Source organism: Suncus etruscus, chromosome 14 (genome assembly GCF_024139225.1).
Source record: "Suncus etruscus isolate mSunEtr1 chromosome 14, mSunEtr1.pri.cur, whole genome shotgun sequence".
NCBI classification, from domain to species: Eukaryota; Metazoa; Chordata; class Mammalia; order Eulipotyphla; family Soricidae; genus Suncus; species Suncus etruscus.
Window position 1 is genome coordinate 21,772,148 of NC_064861.1, and position 14,559 is coordinate 21,786,706.

General features: G+C 41.3%; 1 protein-coding gene across 1 annotated transcript in view; it reads right to left on the reverse strand.

The window, feature by feature from the left end:
• Positions 1–1,031: 1,031 nt before the first annotated feature.
• The window catches only part of ARHGAP26 (Rho GTPase activating protein 26), a 517,227-nt gene continuing 503,699 nt past the window's right edge, over positions 1,032–14,559 (reverse strand). Inside the window, exons 22-23 of the mRNA XM_049786899.1 lie at positions 12,233–12,324; positions 1,032–1,901 (exon numbers count right to left, since the gene is read on the reverse strand). Coding sequence (XP_049642856.1) covers positions 1,813–1,901; positions 12,233–12,324 — 181 coding nt within the window. The 3' untranslated portion in view covers positions 1,032–1,812. The remainder of the gene's footprint in view (positions 1,902–12,232; positions 12,325–14,559) is intronic.

Here is a 14,559-nt window from a genome sequence, read left to right on the forward strand (position 1 = left end):
TTAAAGTTTCATAAGGAGGAATTCCAGAAGCAGGAAACACTCTCTGGAGTAACTGCTGTCATCCCAAGAGGCTCCTGGGGAGTTTGTAAGTCCATGAGCTTGTGGTGTGTCTGCCTAGAGGTACTCGAGCGTGGATATTCCACTGTGAGATACCAGACTCCTTTATTTGGTGGCCAAATAAATTTTAAATATCCAAGGTGAAATTCCCCACCACAACACCTAATCCCTTTTAGACTAGGAAATTCTCTTTCTCAGAAGGCAACCACACACCCTCTTTATGTTTCTCCCTACGTTTTGGTGCTTCATGAATCACCATGGCTAATATTAGTCTCATTTTTTAAAAGCCAGAGAAACTATTCCCTTTATCTGAGTGGCAGTGAACATACGTTATCTTTGAAACTATAGGCCATGGGGCTAGCCTAGGAATTATCCACGGAAAGTACTAGCTAAGTATTAATTTCCAGCAGTCCAGGGGAGAGGGAGAGAGGAAGAGAGGAAGACAGGGTTAGAGAGAGAGAAAGAGAGAGAGATAGTATGAAAGAGGGGTCTAGTCAGTGAGGTGATAGAGGCAGCCTAGGACAAGGGAACAACTGGTCAGTGAAGAAAGCCCTGATGGAATGAATAGAGGGAAGGTGCCACACTGAGACTAGTGAGCTGCCCTATAGAAAGCAAGAAATTTTAAGCCTTGTAAGTAACTTAATTTCTGGAGTTTACTAGAGTTTGCTAATACATCTGATGCTGCTGAAATTTCATCAGAAAAGAAACAGCAGCTAGTCAGCTCCTAGCCTCTCCTCTTCACTGTCTGCCTCAAGTGAAGACCACTCCAATTCTTTCATCTTTGCTTCAGGATGTTAGAAGACTATCCAAGAAACTACCACAAATGAAGAGGGTAGGTAGAGGTAGGGGAGGAAGAGAGGGAGGGAGAGAGAGAAGGAGAGGGGAGAGAGAGAGAGAGAGAGAGAGGGAGGGAGGGAGAGAGAGAAGGAGAGGGGAGAGAGAGAGAGAGAGAGGGAGAGAGGAGAGGGGAGAGAGAGAGAGAGAGAGAGAGGTATGCAAAGCGAGCATGTTATTTTTTGGTTTGGTTTGTGAGTAGGTTGTGTTGCCATGGTGATGGGGTGATGCAGAGCTTGGTGGCAGAGAAGTTTCTAGCTTGAAGGCGGGGGAATGTGGGGTGTGGATGTTCCCTTGCATGAGAGCACTGGGCTGAACCTTGCTGATTCTGGGCCAATAGCTGCTTCAGAGATGGTGAGAGATTGGAAGGGATGTAAACAGTGCCATAACCCCTCTCCAGTCTGCATGCAAACATACAAGCCTGCTGCCTGTAGGTAGTACTGTGAGTCTCAAACCTGCAGAGGCGGGGAGAGAGCATGTCTACTGTAAACAAGAGCTGTGCATATAGGGCTCTGAGTCACTGCCCAACCCTGTCAGACCTCTTCACACTGCATGGTTCGTGGGGCCTACTCATTTCTTAACTTTTTTGCAGAAGGTTAGGGGTTTGAATGACTATTGAAACAAAAGGACTGTTTCTGGTTTGGGTCCTACAAGAGAGAATCCAAGTTGTCAGCCTTTGGCTTGGGTTATCAAAATCGGTGAGCCTTCTGCTGGTCTGCTTCTGTTTCAGGTGGCATGACTGAGTTTCAGCTGAGATGCTTATGGGGCTGGGTGGCACTGGAGTTCACAGGGACATTTGTGTAGACAAGTAGCAGCAGAGAGTCAGTCACCATCCATTTCTCAGTGCCAAGGATAAATGGTCTCCAACACTGGAATCAGCAGTTGTCATGGACTTCTCAGCAGTTATGTTGGGGCCCTGGGTTAGAGGAACTCCACATAGTTCTCTGGGATGAGACCAGTCTTTCCGTTCAGAGTTCCCTCCAGCCAGCCAGGCTCCTGAGACGGGTGAACTGTAGAGAAAGGAGAGAGAAAGAAGAGATGAGGGCACTGACAGGAGAGGTGGTGAGAGTGTGTCTATGTGGAGGGAGGTTTGCACATAAACGTGTGAAAAATTTGGAGAGAGAGTGCAATTGTTCATTATATTAACATGATTTGAGGATTTGGTTGAAGCAGAGATTCTGAACCTTTGTGGGACATAAAATAGTTTATGAAGGCTAATTGAACATTCTTCACAATAAAAGGGGAATAATCACAGGCATTCAACAGTTCACAGATAGAGGTGTTTTGTTGATTTTTTTGAAGTTCCTGGTTTAATCTCCAGAATGATAATTAGGTTTTGACATTGTATATTTGATGTTCCAGTTATGGTATTCCATGCAAAGTCATCTGTCTGACTAGTGCTCCATGGAATTCCCATGGAGAATGTCTGAGAACATATTTTCATAAATATCTAGTACCTAATTATGCATCTTTCATTCCTTCAAATTATAATCTTGCTTCTTTTTTTCTTTGGAAATTCCTTCTGCACATATATATTTATTTATATTTACATATAATAAAGGCATACTGTAGCTTTCTAACGCATATTTATGTTCATTTCTTAGTTTTCTTTCCTGTTCTATAAAAATGTCCTCCACTCATACAGAATTCAATACAGATGCCCTTCCCCTTAAAAACTACCTGCCCCTTTGAATTTTCAATATTCAAAAAATATTTTCTTTTCTTTGTCATTCAACCCACTGCGATTTTATAAACATGATATAAGATCCAGCAGAGTCTGCAAAGTAGTCAAGAAGAAGATAAAAAGAAATATGGAATCCTAGTACTTTGAGATGGGAACAATTCATGTTTGCAAAAGGGAATATTAAAAACAAAAAATACTTCTGGGCGAGGGAGGGTATCTGTTCTTACTGTATACTAGGGAAACTCCAATTTTCTGAGATTGCTTAAGAAAACAAATTTCCCCTATTCATTTCCTAGGCTTATTTAGGTGACTTCCTGAGCTTACTTTAGAAAAACATTTCCTCTTCCAACATTACCATATAACTCTAGTTTCAGTTTGTAGGGGAAAAAGCAAGAATAGAAACAAACTAAAGGAAGCATATGGGAATGTGGGAAAGGTACCCAGTTGTACAGTAAAGCTTACCAAAGGCCTCCATTAATCAGATCTAGATCTTGAATGCATGTTTAGGAAAAGACAAGTTACAACTTCTAATAATTGCCCCCAAAATGTTTGCATAATTTTATATAATTAACTTTTAGGATAAGCCAAAAGTTGTAAGGGTTCTTTGGGTTTGATATACCACATGAGAAGTCTGCGAGAAAAGTATGGATGAAAGGAAACAACACATTTGCAATGACCAAAGGGAAAGAGACAGGCACAGGATGATCATACTCATTTGTGATATATGAAAAAAAGCAGTATGGAGCCACATACCTGCCTCCTGGCTTTTATCCACAGCTTTTCCATGGAAAAAAATACTTTCTACAATTTTCCATGGCTAAAGTAGCCTTTGAAAATATATAGGCTTGTGGTTCCTGACTGTGAGAAACAATGAGTGTTGCCTGTGAGTGTTTTCCCACTGTCCTGTCTCCTGAACCTCTTGGGAGTGGGCTGAAAAGGGCCCAGAAAAATAGCTCTCCCGGAGGCTCTTCCACGGGCCAGAACGCCAAGGAACTGTGTCCGACCATGAAAACCGGCTACCCGCAGATTTCTGCAGAAAGGCAGGTCCCCTGGTTGTGACGTCAGGCTGTGAAAATCTACGCCTGTCCAGTGGTTCCTGACTGAGAATCTGTGAGTGTTGCTGTGCGTGTTTTTCAACTGTCCTGTCTCTTGAACCTCTTGGGAGTGGGCCAAAAAGGGCCCAAAAATAGCTCTCTCAGAGGCTCCAGAAAAGCATGCTTTGTGGCCGTGCGCTCTTCTAATGAAAGAATGCCACTGCAACAAAAAGAAAAAATCACACTAGGAACTGTGCTGGATCACTGAAGCCTAGCATTTCTCTCCGGACTGTCTTCTCTGCTGCATGCTCAGGCCAAAGATACAATCTTGTGTGAGGCTTCATCCACGGAGGGCTCCCCTTCCTTTGAGGCGAGTCTACCCACCCGGAAAGGGCGGAGCCAAAGTAGCGTGGCTCCGCACATCATTATGAATACCACCACAGCACGTATACAAGTGTGACAATGGGGAAAAAAACTGCAGGCCAGCATCAGACATAGAGAATGAAGATGACAATTCTGATGACCAGAAAACAGCCAACCACCTAATCAATCTCTCAGATAAGAAGTTTAGACAAGAAATGTAGAAGATACTCAAAGAACTCAAAGAAAACATGGATCGAGTTGAACAGAACACTAATAAGAACCAAGAAAATATGAAGACAGAAATCAGAAAACTCCAAAATGAAATAACAGGTCAATAACCGGCCTGAAAAACTCAGTAAATGAACTGAATGACAAAATGGATAAGCTCTCCAAGAGGGTAACAGAAGCTGAGGATAGAATTGGTGCGTGGAAGATGAGATAAATAACAACTCCATATAGCGGGAAATATTGGAAATAAAACTTAAAGCAAATGAACATACAATGGAAAAATTAGTCAAAGAATGTGAACAAATGAAAATAGAAGTCTATGATAAGCTCAACAGAAACAACTTAAGAATCTTTGGAGTCCCAGAGACCCAGGAAGAAAATTTTCAGGAAGAATCAACAGTCAAGAACATCATTAAAGAGAAACTTCCAGAGCTAAAGAACATATGTGATCAAATCCTGCATGCCCGAAGAGTACCAACAATAGAGACCCCCCCCAAAAATACCCCAAGACACATCCTAGTCACAATGACGAATCCCACAGATATAGACAGAATTCTGAAAGCAGCAAGATCAAAGAGGGAAATTACATTCAAGGGAACATCCTTGAGATTTATAGCAGACCTGCCACTAGAAACACTCAAGGTCAGAAAGCAGTGGTGGGACATAGTGACAATGAAATAAATGCTTCTCCTAGAATACTGTATCCAGCAAAACTCACTTTCAGGTCTGTGGGAAGAATACATGGTTACACAAACATACAACAACTCAGAAACTTTACAGATTCAAAACCATTCTTAAGAGAAAAACTATCACGTTTTGTCTGATACAGCGAATATAGGCCTAAACCTATGTTTTAACTACAAAATTAGGGGGTCGTCTTATACACCCAGTCATCTTATATGCCGGAAAATACGGTACATATACATATATCCTAGCACCTTCTAGATCCAACTTCTTTCTTACAGATAATCAGTTCTGAACATTATCTAGTTGAACATTAAATTTCAGAAGAGTATACTGTGTGTAGTTTCACATGATAGAATCAGAATTTCAATTCAATTTATTTGATTCTAGAGATGAAGCCTTTTTCTTCTATACTCAGAAGAGAATGTGCTGTTATAACAATGATGCAGACATGATGATACATTGGACACATAAGTGGGAGAGCCTTTTGCTAAGTGTGCTCACATGACATCTCATGTCATCCTCAACAAAATGACCACTGAGTTGGTTCTACAATTATGTTCACTATAGTGTTAAGAAACAGGATCAGAGAGGTGAAACATCTTGCCCAAAATTACACAGCTGGTGGATGATGGCAATGAACATGAACCCAGGGACTTGAATGTAGGGGTTGTGCTTTTGCCTAGCTCAATGCTCTGGACTTTGTAGAAGCTCCTATATGCTTGATGGACTGAACTGCTCCAATGTCCAATTTTTTGAATTGAACCTGTTTCTGATGTGATATATAAACATACAATATATGTTATGTATATATGTAGTATATGTTATAGTATATATCTTATATACTATAGCAGGGAGTTTCCTGGGCAGCTCTCCAGCTCTGTGAGCATATAATAAATAAAAGCTGCTGCTATAGTCCTGGGTATGCTTTCTGCCAATCACTTTTCCTCAGCTTTAGGCATGTGCATAGCTCACATCCCTGCATACACAACTTACATTATGTTCTCTCCCACTCTGTGCTCACTGCAGACAAGGAGCAAATGTGTAATTAAGATCTTTAATAGCTTGCTGTCCCAAGGGGAAAAGATACACTCTGGCAGAAGTGTTGATTACTATGCTACTATGTAGTTGAATACATTCACTCAGTGAATCTTTACTAAATACCTACCACATTCCAGACTTCGTGTTAAGAGCTTGCACAGAATACAGAGAAATTAGATAAAATTTCACTCTTAGGGACAGGAGACCATCATGAAACAGGCATATGATTTTAGGGAGTGATATAGAAAGATCAAGAAGGATGCTATGGAATGCATGAATGGAGGGAGCCAGCCAGAAGGAAGGGCAAGTGCAAAGATCTCGAGATGAAAAAACCTATAATAATTTACAACAGTGGGTTTTCCTAAAGCACTGAATGGTAAAGGTATCCCTAGTCAATTATGTCATTGTAAAGCTATAGATAATAGCAAACAAACTTATGTTCCTATAAGTCATCATTTACAAATAGAGGTGCTGTATTGCTTCCTTGATTGGGAGGCCAGAGTTGGCCAGTTCTCCATGAAAACATGCAGGGTAAGAAGGACATAGGACACAAATTGCAGAATATCATGTTGGGGTGGAGAGTGAGTAGGCGGGGCAGGTGCTATCCACAATGTTTCATCAACCTTCTGTTTTGTTTGGGGGCCACATCTAGCAGTGCTCAGGTTCCCAAATCTGGCTTTACATTCAGGTATCACTCCTGATAAGGTTCAGGGAATCATATGGGGTGCTAAGGATTGAATCCGGGTGGGCCATGTGCATGGCAAATACCTGTTCTATTATTTCTCTCACTGCACTCTCATAAAACAATTCTAAGAGAATAAATACCAACTATTTGGAGCAGGAGGATAACAATGCCCCCCCCCACACACACACACACCAAGATCACTACGGTTTGTTAGAGACTGGGTCCTAGAGGCAAGCACACACATATTCAGCAACATCAAGAAGGCAGCTGGCAGAAATACCCAGTGAAAGATGGAAGTAGCAGGGATTTGGCAGAGCACAGGGGATGCTGAAAGATTCCATGGAGAAACCCACTGCCAAGCAATACAGTGGCCCCATGGTGAGGCTGCTCACTGTCAGCAAAGGAAACCTGGGGCCTTGCAATCCAGAGGCGCCCTGTGCCCAGGGAATGACTAGATCAGCCAACCTCAGATCTGATAAAAAGTATCCTAAGAACCCAATTTTAGTGTGTGCCGCCTGAATTTTCTAGGTATCACTAATCGCATTGCTTTGAGATGACTAATGTTCCTGAGAATATGAACTATTTCTCTTTCCAGTTACAGTCTGAGGTGCTCAGAGTGAAGAGGATAGTTTCCCAGTAGATAGGCAAGGGCTGACACTGGAGTTATTTCTGAGTATTACACATCCATGCCCTGCTGCTCCGAGTCTGAAAGCTGATGGAACAGCTCTCTGAATTCATAGACAGGCCCCTAGAATCCAGGGGCTCAGAGATTAATGTTTAGAAAGCCAACAGTTTCCCTTTTCTTCCCATGTTCCTTATCCATTCTTCATGATTTTAAAACTCTCTCTCTCTCTCTCCCTCTCACTCTCCCTCTCCCTCTCCCTCTCCCTCTCACTCTCCCTCTCCCTCTCCCTCTCTCTCTCTCTCTCTCTCTCTCTCTCTCTCTCTCTCTCTCTCTCTCTCTCTCTCTCTCTCTCTCTCTCTCTTACCTAGCATCTCCAGGAGGAAACCAAGAGAAAAAGAAAAAAATCTCTGCCCAACACATTCAGTTTTCTTTTTAATCCTCCTCTAATATCTCATTTTTTGACTGAAATAAAGGGAAGATAAAACAAAGAATCAGATTTTACTCTTAAAGATGAACCTCATAAAATATTATCCAGAAATTCCATTTTAAAGGTAGAATAAAGTGTTGTCAGATTCTTGTCCAACTATAGCTTGGTGAACACTGAGAGGTGTTTTCTTAGGGGTTGGTAATGACCTTTTGCTCTTTAGGGATTCTAAAAGGTCATGGGCACTGCTGGTTAAACCAAAACTAGTGTCAGTGAACTCTGTCCTGAAGCCCAGAGGCTTTGGAAGGCTCTAACTGTCCTCAGTTACCCTTATAGGATTTAGGAAGATTACCAAATTCTGGGATGGGAAAAGGCATAGAACCTACTAGGAGGAAGACTGCTAGGAAGAAAAGAATTCACAGTAAAACAGCATCTGCCCCCAAGTACTCCCCAGTGAACACTGAAACCTATGTCTACAGGCACTATAGCCTAGTGAGCAAGCACTCCACTCTATCATCACAACAAATACAACCATGAGAAAAGATAAGGAAAGAGCTTAAGAGATGCTACAGTGGGTAGGGCAATTAGATTACTCAATTAAATCCCAGAACAAAATATGGTTCACTCCCAAGTGATCCCTGAGCACAGTGCCAGGAGCAATCCACCTGGTGTGGCCCAAAACAAAAACAAAATAAAAAAAAAAAAAAGAAAGAAAAGAAAAGGTGAAAAAAAACCTTGAAAAAATATCAGGTATCTTTACTTTTTATTGTTAGCTACTAAAACTACTTTAACAAAAAGAAATGTTAAAAATAGAAGACAAGCAGGACTGTTAAGTCATGTAACTTCTCATATACATCGAAAACCCTAGAGTCCACAAAAAGCTCCTAGAAACAATAAACCAATACATCAAAGTGGCCAGCTACAGTCAATACACAAAAGACAGTTGCATTCCTTTAGACAAATAAGGACTCAGAGGAGAAAGAGATCAATGAGTCTATCCTATTTAAAATAGTGTCCAACACGATCAAGAACCTAGGAATCAACCTAACAAGAGAGGTGAGAGACCTATACCATGAAAACTTCAAAACACTTCAGAAAGAAATCGAAAAAGACCTAAGGAAATGGAAGAACATTCCATGCTCATGAATTGGAAGAATCAATATCATCAAAATGACCATCTTACCTAAACTACTATATAGATTCAATGCAAACCCTATTTAAATTCAGACCACATTCTTCAAGGACTTAGCACAATCAATTATAAAACTTGTGTGGAACCATAAGAGACCTAGGATAGCCAATCCATATGAAAAACAAGAAACTTGGAGGTATCTCATTGCCTAATTTGAAACTCTACTGCAAAGCCATCTTGATCAAAACAGCATGGTATTGAACAAAGACAGATTTTCAGACCAATGGGTCAGAATAGAATATCCAGTAACAGAACCCCAAGTATATGTGAAACTAATCTTTGAGCCAAGAACTTGAAATGAAGACAGTCTCTTCAACAAATAGTGTTGGAAGAAATAGGTAACTGCATTTAAGAAATTAAAGATTAATCCATATTTTATACCTTACACAAGTCAACTCAAAGTGGATCATCACCACTTATTATTAAGGAAATACAAATCAAGACAACAATGAGATATCATCTTATACCAGTGAGGATGGCACATATAAAAAATAATGGCATCAAAATCCCTGATGGCAGGGATGTGGTAAGAAAGGAACTCTCATCCACTGCTGGAGGGAATGCTGCCTGTCCAACCCCAATGAAAAACAGTATGGAGGGTTCTCAGTAAACTGAAAGTTGAGCTGCCATTTGACCCAGCAATCCTTCTTTTGGGTATCTATCTCCAGGACAGAAAAACATTCACATATGCATAGCACTATTCACTGTAGCACTCAGTACAATCGACAAGACTTGGACTCAACCTAGATGTCTGACAATAGATAAGTGGACCATGAAGATGTGGTAAATATATACAATGGAATACTACTACATAATTGTAAGGAATGGTGCAATCATGCAATGTGAAGCTGCATGGATAGAATTGGAAGATATGTTAAATGAAGCCAGAAAAAAGGATAAATACAGAATGATTATCATTTATATGTGGTATTTAGAATAACTGCATGAAGAAATGCAATGATCTAAATAGGAGTTGTCTAAAATACACTTGGCCCCAGAGTAGAGTAAGGAGAAGGAAAGAAACTAAGTGGAGGAGAAACACAAATATGACAGGAAAGGGGCAAGGGGCCAAGTGGTACCAGGTGCATTGGCAGTGTTAAAAAAGGAGAAAACTAAATATCCAAGCCAAAGGCTGAAACAATGGAATCAAGAGATTCAAACTTTAACAATTTAAACTTACAATGGGTCTGTTATACTGGCAGGTTGGGGGCAAGAGTGATGGTATGGGATGCACTTGGGGAATATTGGCCAAGGGAGGTTGATACTGGTGGTGGGATTGGCTTGATTAAAACCCAACTATGAAGGACTTTGTAAATCACAATGGTTTCAATAAAATAAAATTTAAAATATCATATAACCTTTCCCTATAAAACAGTTTGGTAGCACCTTATAGGGGGGACAACCAGAGCTATTGAATGATGTGACAATCTTACTTCTAGATGTACTCCCAAGCGACTTGCTCCCATCCACATGAATACTTAAAGTAGTGGTATAACAACTGGAAATGGAAATACTCAAAATGAGCCTCAACTGAGGAATTGAAGAATAAATTGTGCTATATTCACAAAATGAAAAAAATATTCTACCATAAAAGGAATAAAGTTCTGATACATGATACACCATAATTGAAAAATTATGCTCAGAAACAAGGTCCAAAGATCACTGTACAAATTCCACTTACATGAAATAGCCAGAGCAGGCATATTTACAGAACCAGAAACTAGATTAGCAGTAACCTAGGGAGAGGAGAGTATGGGGGAATCTTCCAAGGTGTATTACTGCTAGAAGATAGGTACAATGCTTCTTTTGAGGTGATAAAAAAATTCTAGAATTAGAGAGTTGTCATGGTTACAAGTAGCATATAATGAAAGTATATACTAGGTGCACATTTAAAATGGGTAATGAGGATTGGGGCTGAGAAAATGGCTCTCAGTGCTCAGGATTGAGTATGGATGCAGGGTCCAGTAATAGAGATTATTTTATTGGAACAAGTCCGTCCCCCCTGTGGAACACAGACAAGTTTGTGCACGTTTGTGTTGCTGTGTCATGTGACAGAGGGCCTTGGACTCTTGTCATTGGAACTATTCAAGGTAGCAAAGATTCTTTGATCTTTGAACAATAAAGGGCCCTAAAGAAAGTTCATGGAACAAAGATTTAAGGATGCTGCTTCAGGGCTTTGGGATGTAACCTCATTAGGGAGGGGTGACTAACGCTGTTCCCTCCTCCTATGCTTGACAAAGTGCTCGGTGATTTCTTGCCCATGCAGCCTGCCCAAGCCCAATGAGTATCTTTGCATGCTAAGGCATGGCCTGGGAGACTGTGTCCTGAGGAACTATTTCTGCTCTCATTTGGGTCTCCAGGGCCCTGAAAGTCTAGATGCAGCACCTACTGCTAGTTAAAAGGGAGAGAACTTCATTTTGGGGACAATCTCAGAATCTTGGGCTTTTCTCAAAATCCTGATTTTCTTCTTAATAGATGACAAGTTATGACAAAGTATGGCATTGACTCAAGCAAGCACAAGGCCTCACTTATGATGATGATGTGCAATGTTGGGGGGACACTCAGACTTACTCCTGGTTTTGTGCTCAGGAATTACTCCTGCTGGGGTTAAGGAGTATTATATGGGGTACTGGGGATCGAACCAGGGTTGGAGGCATGCAAGGCAAGTGATCTACTCACTGTAATATCCTTCCAGGCCTTAGTCCCCAATTCTAAGTATGAGGTACATGGATCCATTTTCATGCCAGGTTACCTGGGAAGGATTGTTAACAATCTTCAGGGAGCTTTGATCCTGGTGCCATCTACCCTCTGCTCCCAAAAGTTAAGGGGAGGACAAACAGGGACTCAGTGAGTTTTATTGTTATGGAATTTACCTAATTCCCAGCCATCTTGGCATCTCCTGCTAGTGTGGACAGTGAGGAAAGGGGGGCACAGTAACTGACTCTACCCTGCATTACTAACCAACTGGGAGACTTCTGTTTCCCATTCTTTTGCTCCCTACACTCCATGCAACTTCCAGATCTCAAAACCACTACGCAGGCTGGGCTGAGTTGTCTGCCGATAAAATCTCAATGATAGTACACTGTAATATTGACAATGACTGTAATGATGTTGGTTCTCTCAGAGTAAAAAAGCTCTTGTACTTGCCCACTCTTAATGGCACTTGACAGTATCTTTGGAAATCCTGCTGCAGCCCCTTAATTTGGGAAAAGACTCAAAAGTATGCATGTATGTGCCCTTGAATGTGCACACACAAGTACACTGACACATATGCACACACGCCCTACACTACAATTTCACAGAGATTTTTCTCTGTGAGGAACTGTGAGGAGTATAGTTACTTGATCACCATTCCTACCTGGGAGGGCATGAGAAACTCACCATTTTCGAAGATTGTGCCTGCCGTGAACGAGAGCTCGGAGTCGTGTTCAGCTTTGCAGGCATACAAGGCTTTAGCCTTCCGGAATGGAGTGCTGTGTGGAAACAGGAGTCTGTTTAGAAAAGTTAAAAATCCTCGCAAGTCCCAGATGTTTAATCTTTCTTCTTCTCTGACTGTGCACACCACCCATCTTCTATGGTAGGAAGAGCCTGACCAGGTGGCCAGATGGCAAAATACAAGGTAGGTCAAGTTGAAAAGGTGACAGAAGGAAAGTAAATAATGTTCAGAAGAAAAGCCTTAAGTCTCTAGAAATAACACTGTTTAGAGTGGTCACCTTGTGCCCTGTTCAAACTTTACCTAAGCACTGCACAGCTGAACAATGGGAGGACAGGCTGGCCTCCATTTGGGGAGGAAGGTAGGGACAGGAAAGGACTTCCAAGTTGTAGCAAATGCTTCCAACAGGCTCTGCTGAAAGCTGCTCATGCTCAGTGAGTCAAAAGAAGTTCTAGCAAAGCCAGATGGCAGTCTGACACCCACTTTCCCACATGTCACTTATTTCTTATGGAGCTGGTGGAGCAGGATTCCAACACTGCCTGACCCCCAGGGCAGGGAACAGACAAGTGAGTGGCTATACATGCATGAGGTAAGCACATGTGCCCACATGTATAAAGTTTGGGGAGGAGAAAAATAGGCACATGATGTGAGATAAATTATTTTTCTCTTCTCATATCCAAGGAGTACCCATCACCACTTTTACTGGGAGCTATTTACTTTTAAATAAAAAACAAAGCAACATGGATGGACTCTAGGAGGTTGACACTAGTGGTGAGACTGATGTCGAGACATTGTATGTTTAAAAACTTAACTATGAGTAACTCTGTAGATCATAGTGCTTTAAATTAAAAACGTTAATTTTTAAACTTTTAATTTAAAAACTTTTTCTTGCCTCCCACAAAACACTCCAAAGCAACATAGACATTAGGGCTCTCCCCAGACTTGCAGATGCAAATAAATACAAGCACCAGTATCCTAAAAAAAAGCTCTCTAAGTGATTCTAATGTAATAGCAAGATTAAGTCTCTTGTACTAGAGCTGAGGTTATCAAGTCAAGCTCTCTGTGTATAGGTTTTGAGGCCTATAGGCAGATTTGGAAATTTGTCAAAAATCAACCTCCTCCTTTCTCCAAGGAAGTATATTTAGGTGCTTGAGAACAGAATGAAAAAAAGCAGGAGTAGATCCTTCAGGTCAGATCATTATTCAAAGGAGATATATTGTCTTTTGATTCATGGAGAGCCAGTGATGCTAACTCAGTCACGGCATACTTACTAATATGAGGAATAGATTAGTCAAAGGTGAAGGCAAACAGAGTAGGAATCTGCTTGCAGGAGCACTATCTTTAGCTGCACCTTGGGAAAGAGAACGCCCTGAATGCATAGAAACCATGGGCCAAACATCCAAAATTTCTTAGCTTGCTTTCATGAAAACAGAAGGAAAAAAAGGACTCTGCCATCGGAGTCAAGGTTTATCTAGAGTTTGTGGTAAGGATGTAGTTTATTCTTGTTCTCTCTTATCTTTTAATAGTCAGGAAGATGAAAATGGGCAGATGGGGGAAAATTAGGAAAGTGCAGAAAAAATTGCGGTAGATACGCTGAGAATGAAGGAATAGAAAGCCTTGGACATTCATGGGCTCCAACTGGGAAACAGCCCTTTCTGCATAATTAGTATCCAAAAAAGTTTCAGACAAGGAGCATATTCTGGGATCAAACTGAACCTTGGTCAATGAGGGCCAAACAGCCAATGTGACCAGGGAGAGGGAAAAAATGGCTGGGTTTATTTATTCAAGGGAGTAAGGTGCCACCTGGTTATGAACAGGGAAAAAAAAAGGCCCAGGCTGAATGCAGCAAGCAAATAAGGCATGTTACGGCTTGGAGAGTGGAAGTTGATTTTGACCAGGCTCTGCAACTGGATCACTGTCCCTCAAGGACAGGACAGGGCAGGTGGACAAAGAGCAAAGAGCAGGGGAGAGGTCAGGGAAAGGTCATGTGAAACCAGGTTCCTCCAGCTAGATTTTGAGAGAGGTTACTCATTAATCACGGTAGATAAAAGGAGCAGGACAAAATGGGGGCATGCCAGGATAATCAACAGGGGGACCTGGCAGGAAGAACATAGAAGGAATGGTCACAGGTGCCCAAGATTGTTGTTCAAGAGAAATAATTTTCCATCAATATCAAATTGACTGTTAAAGTGACAACAAAATAGACTATTAAAACTAAAAACAAAGGCCAAAAATATTTTCATATTTTTTGGGGTTATACCCTGGTAGTGCTCGG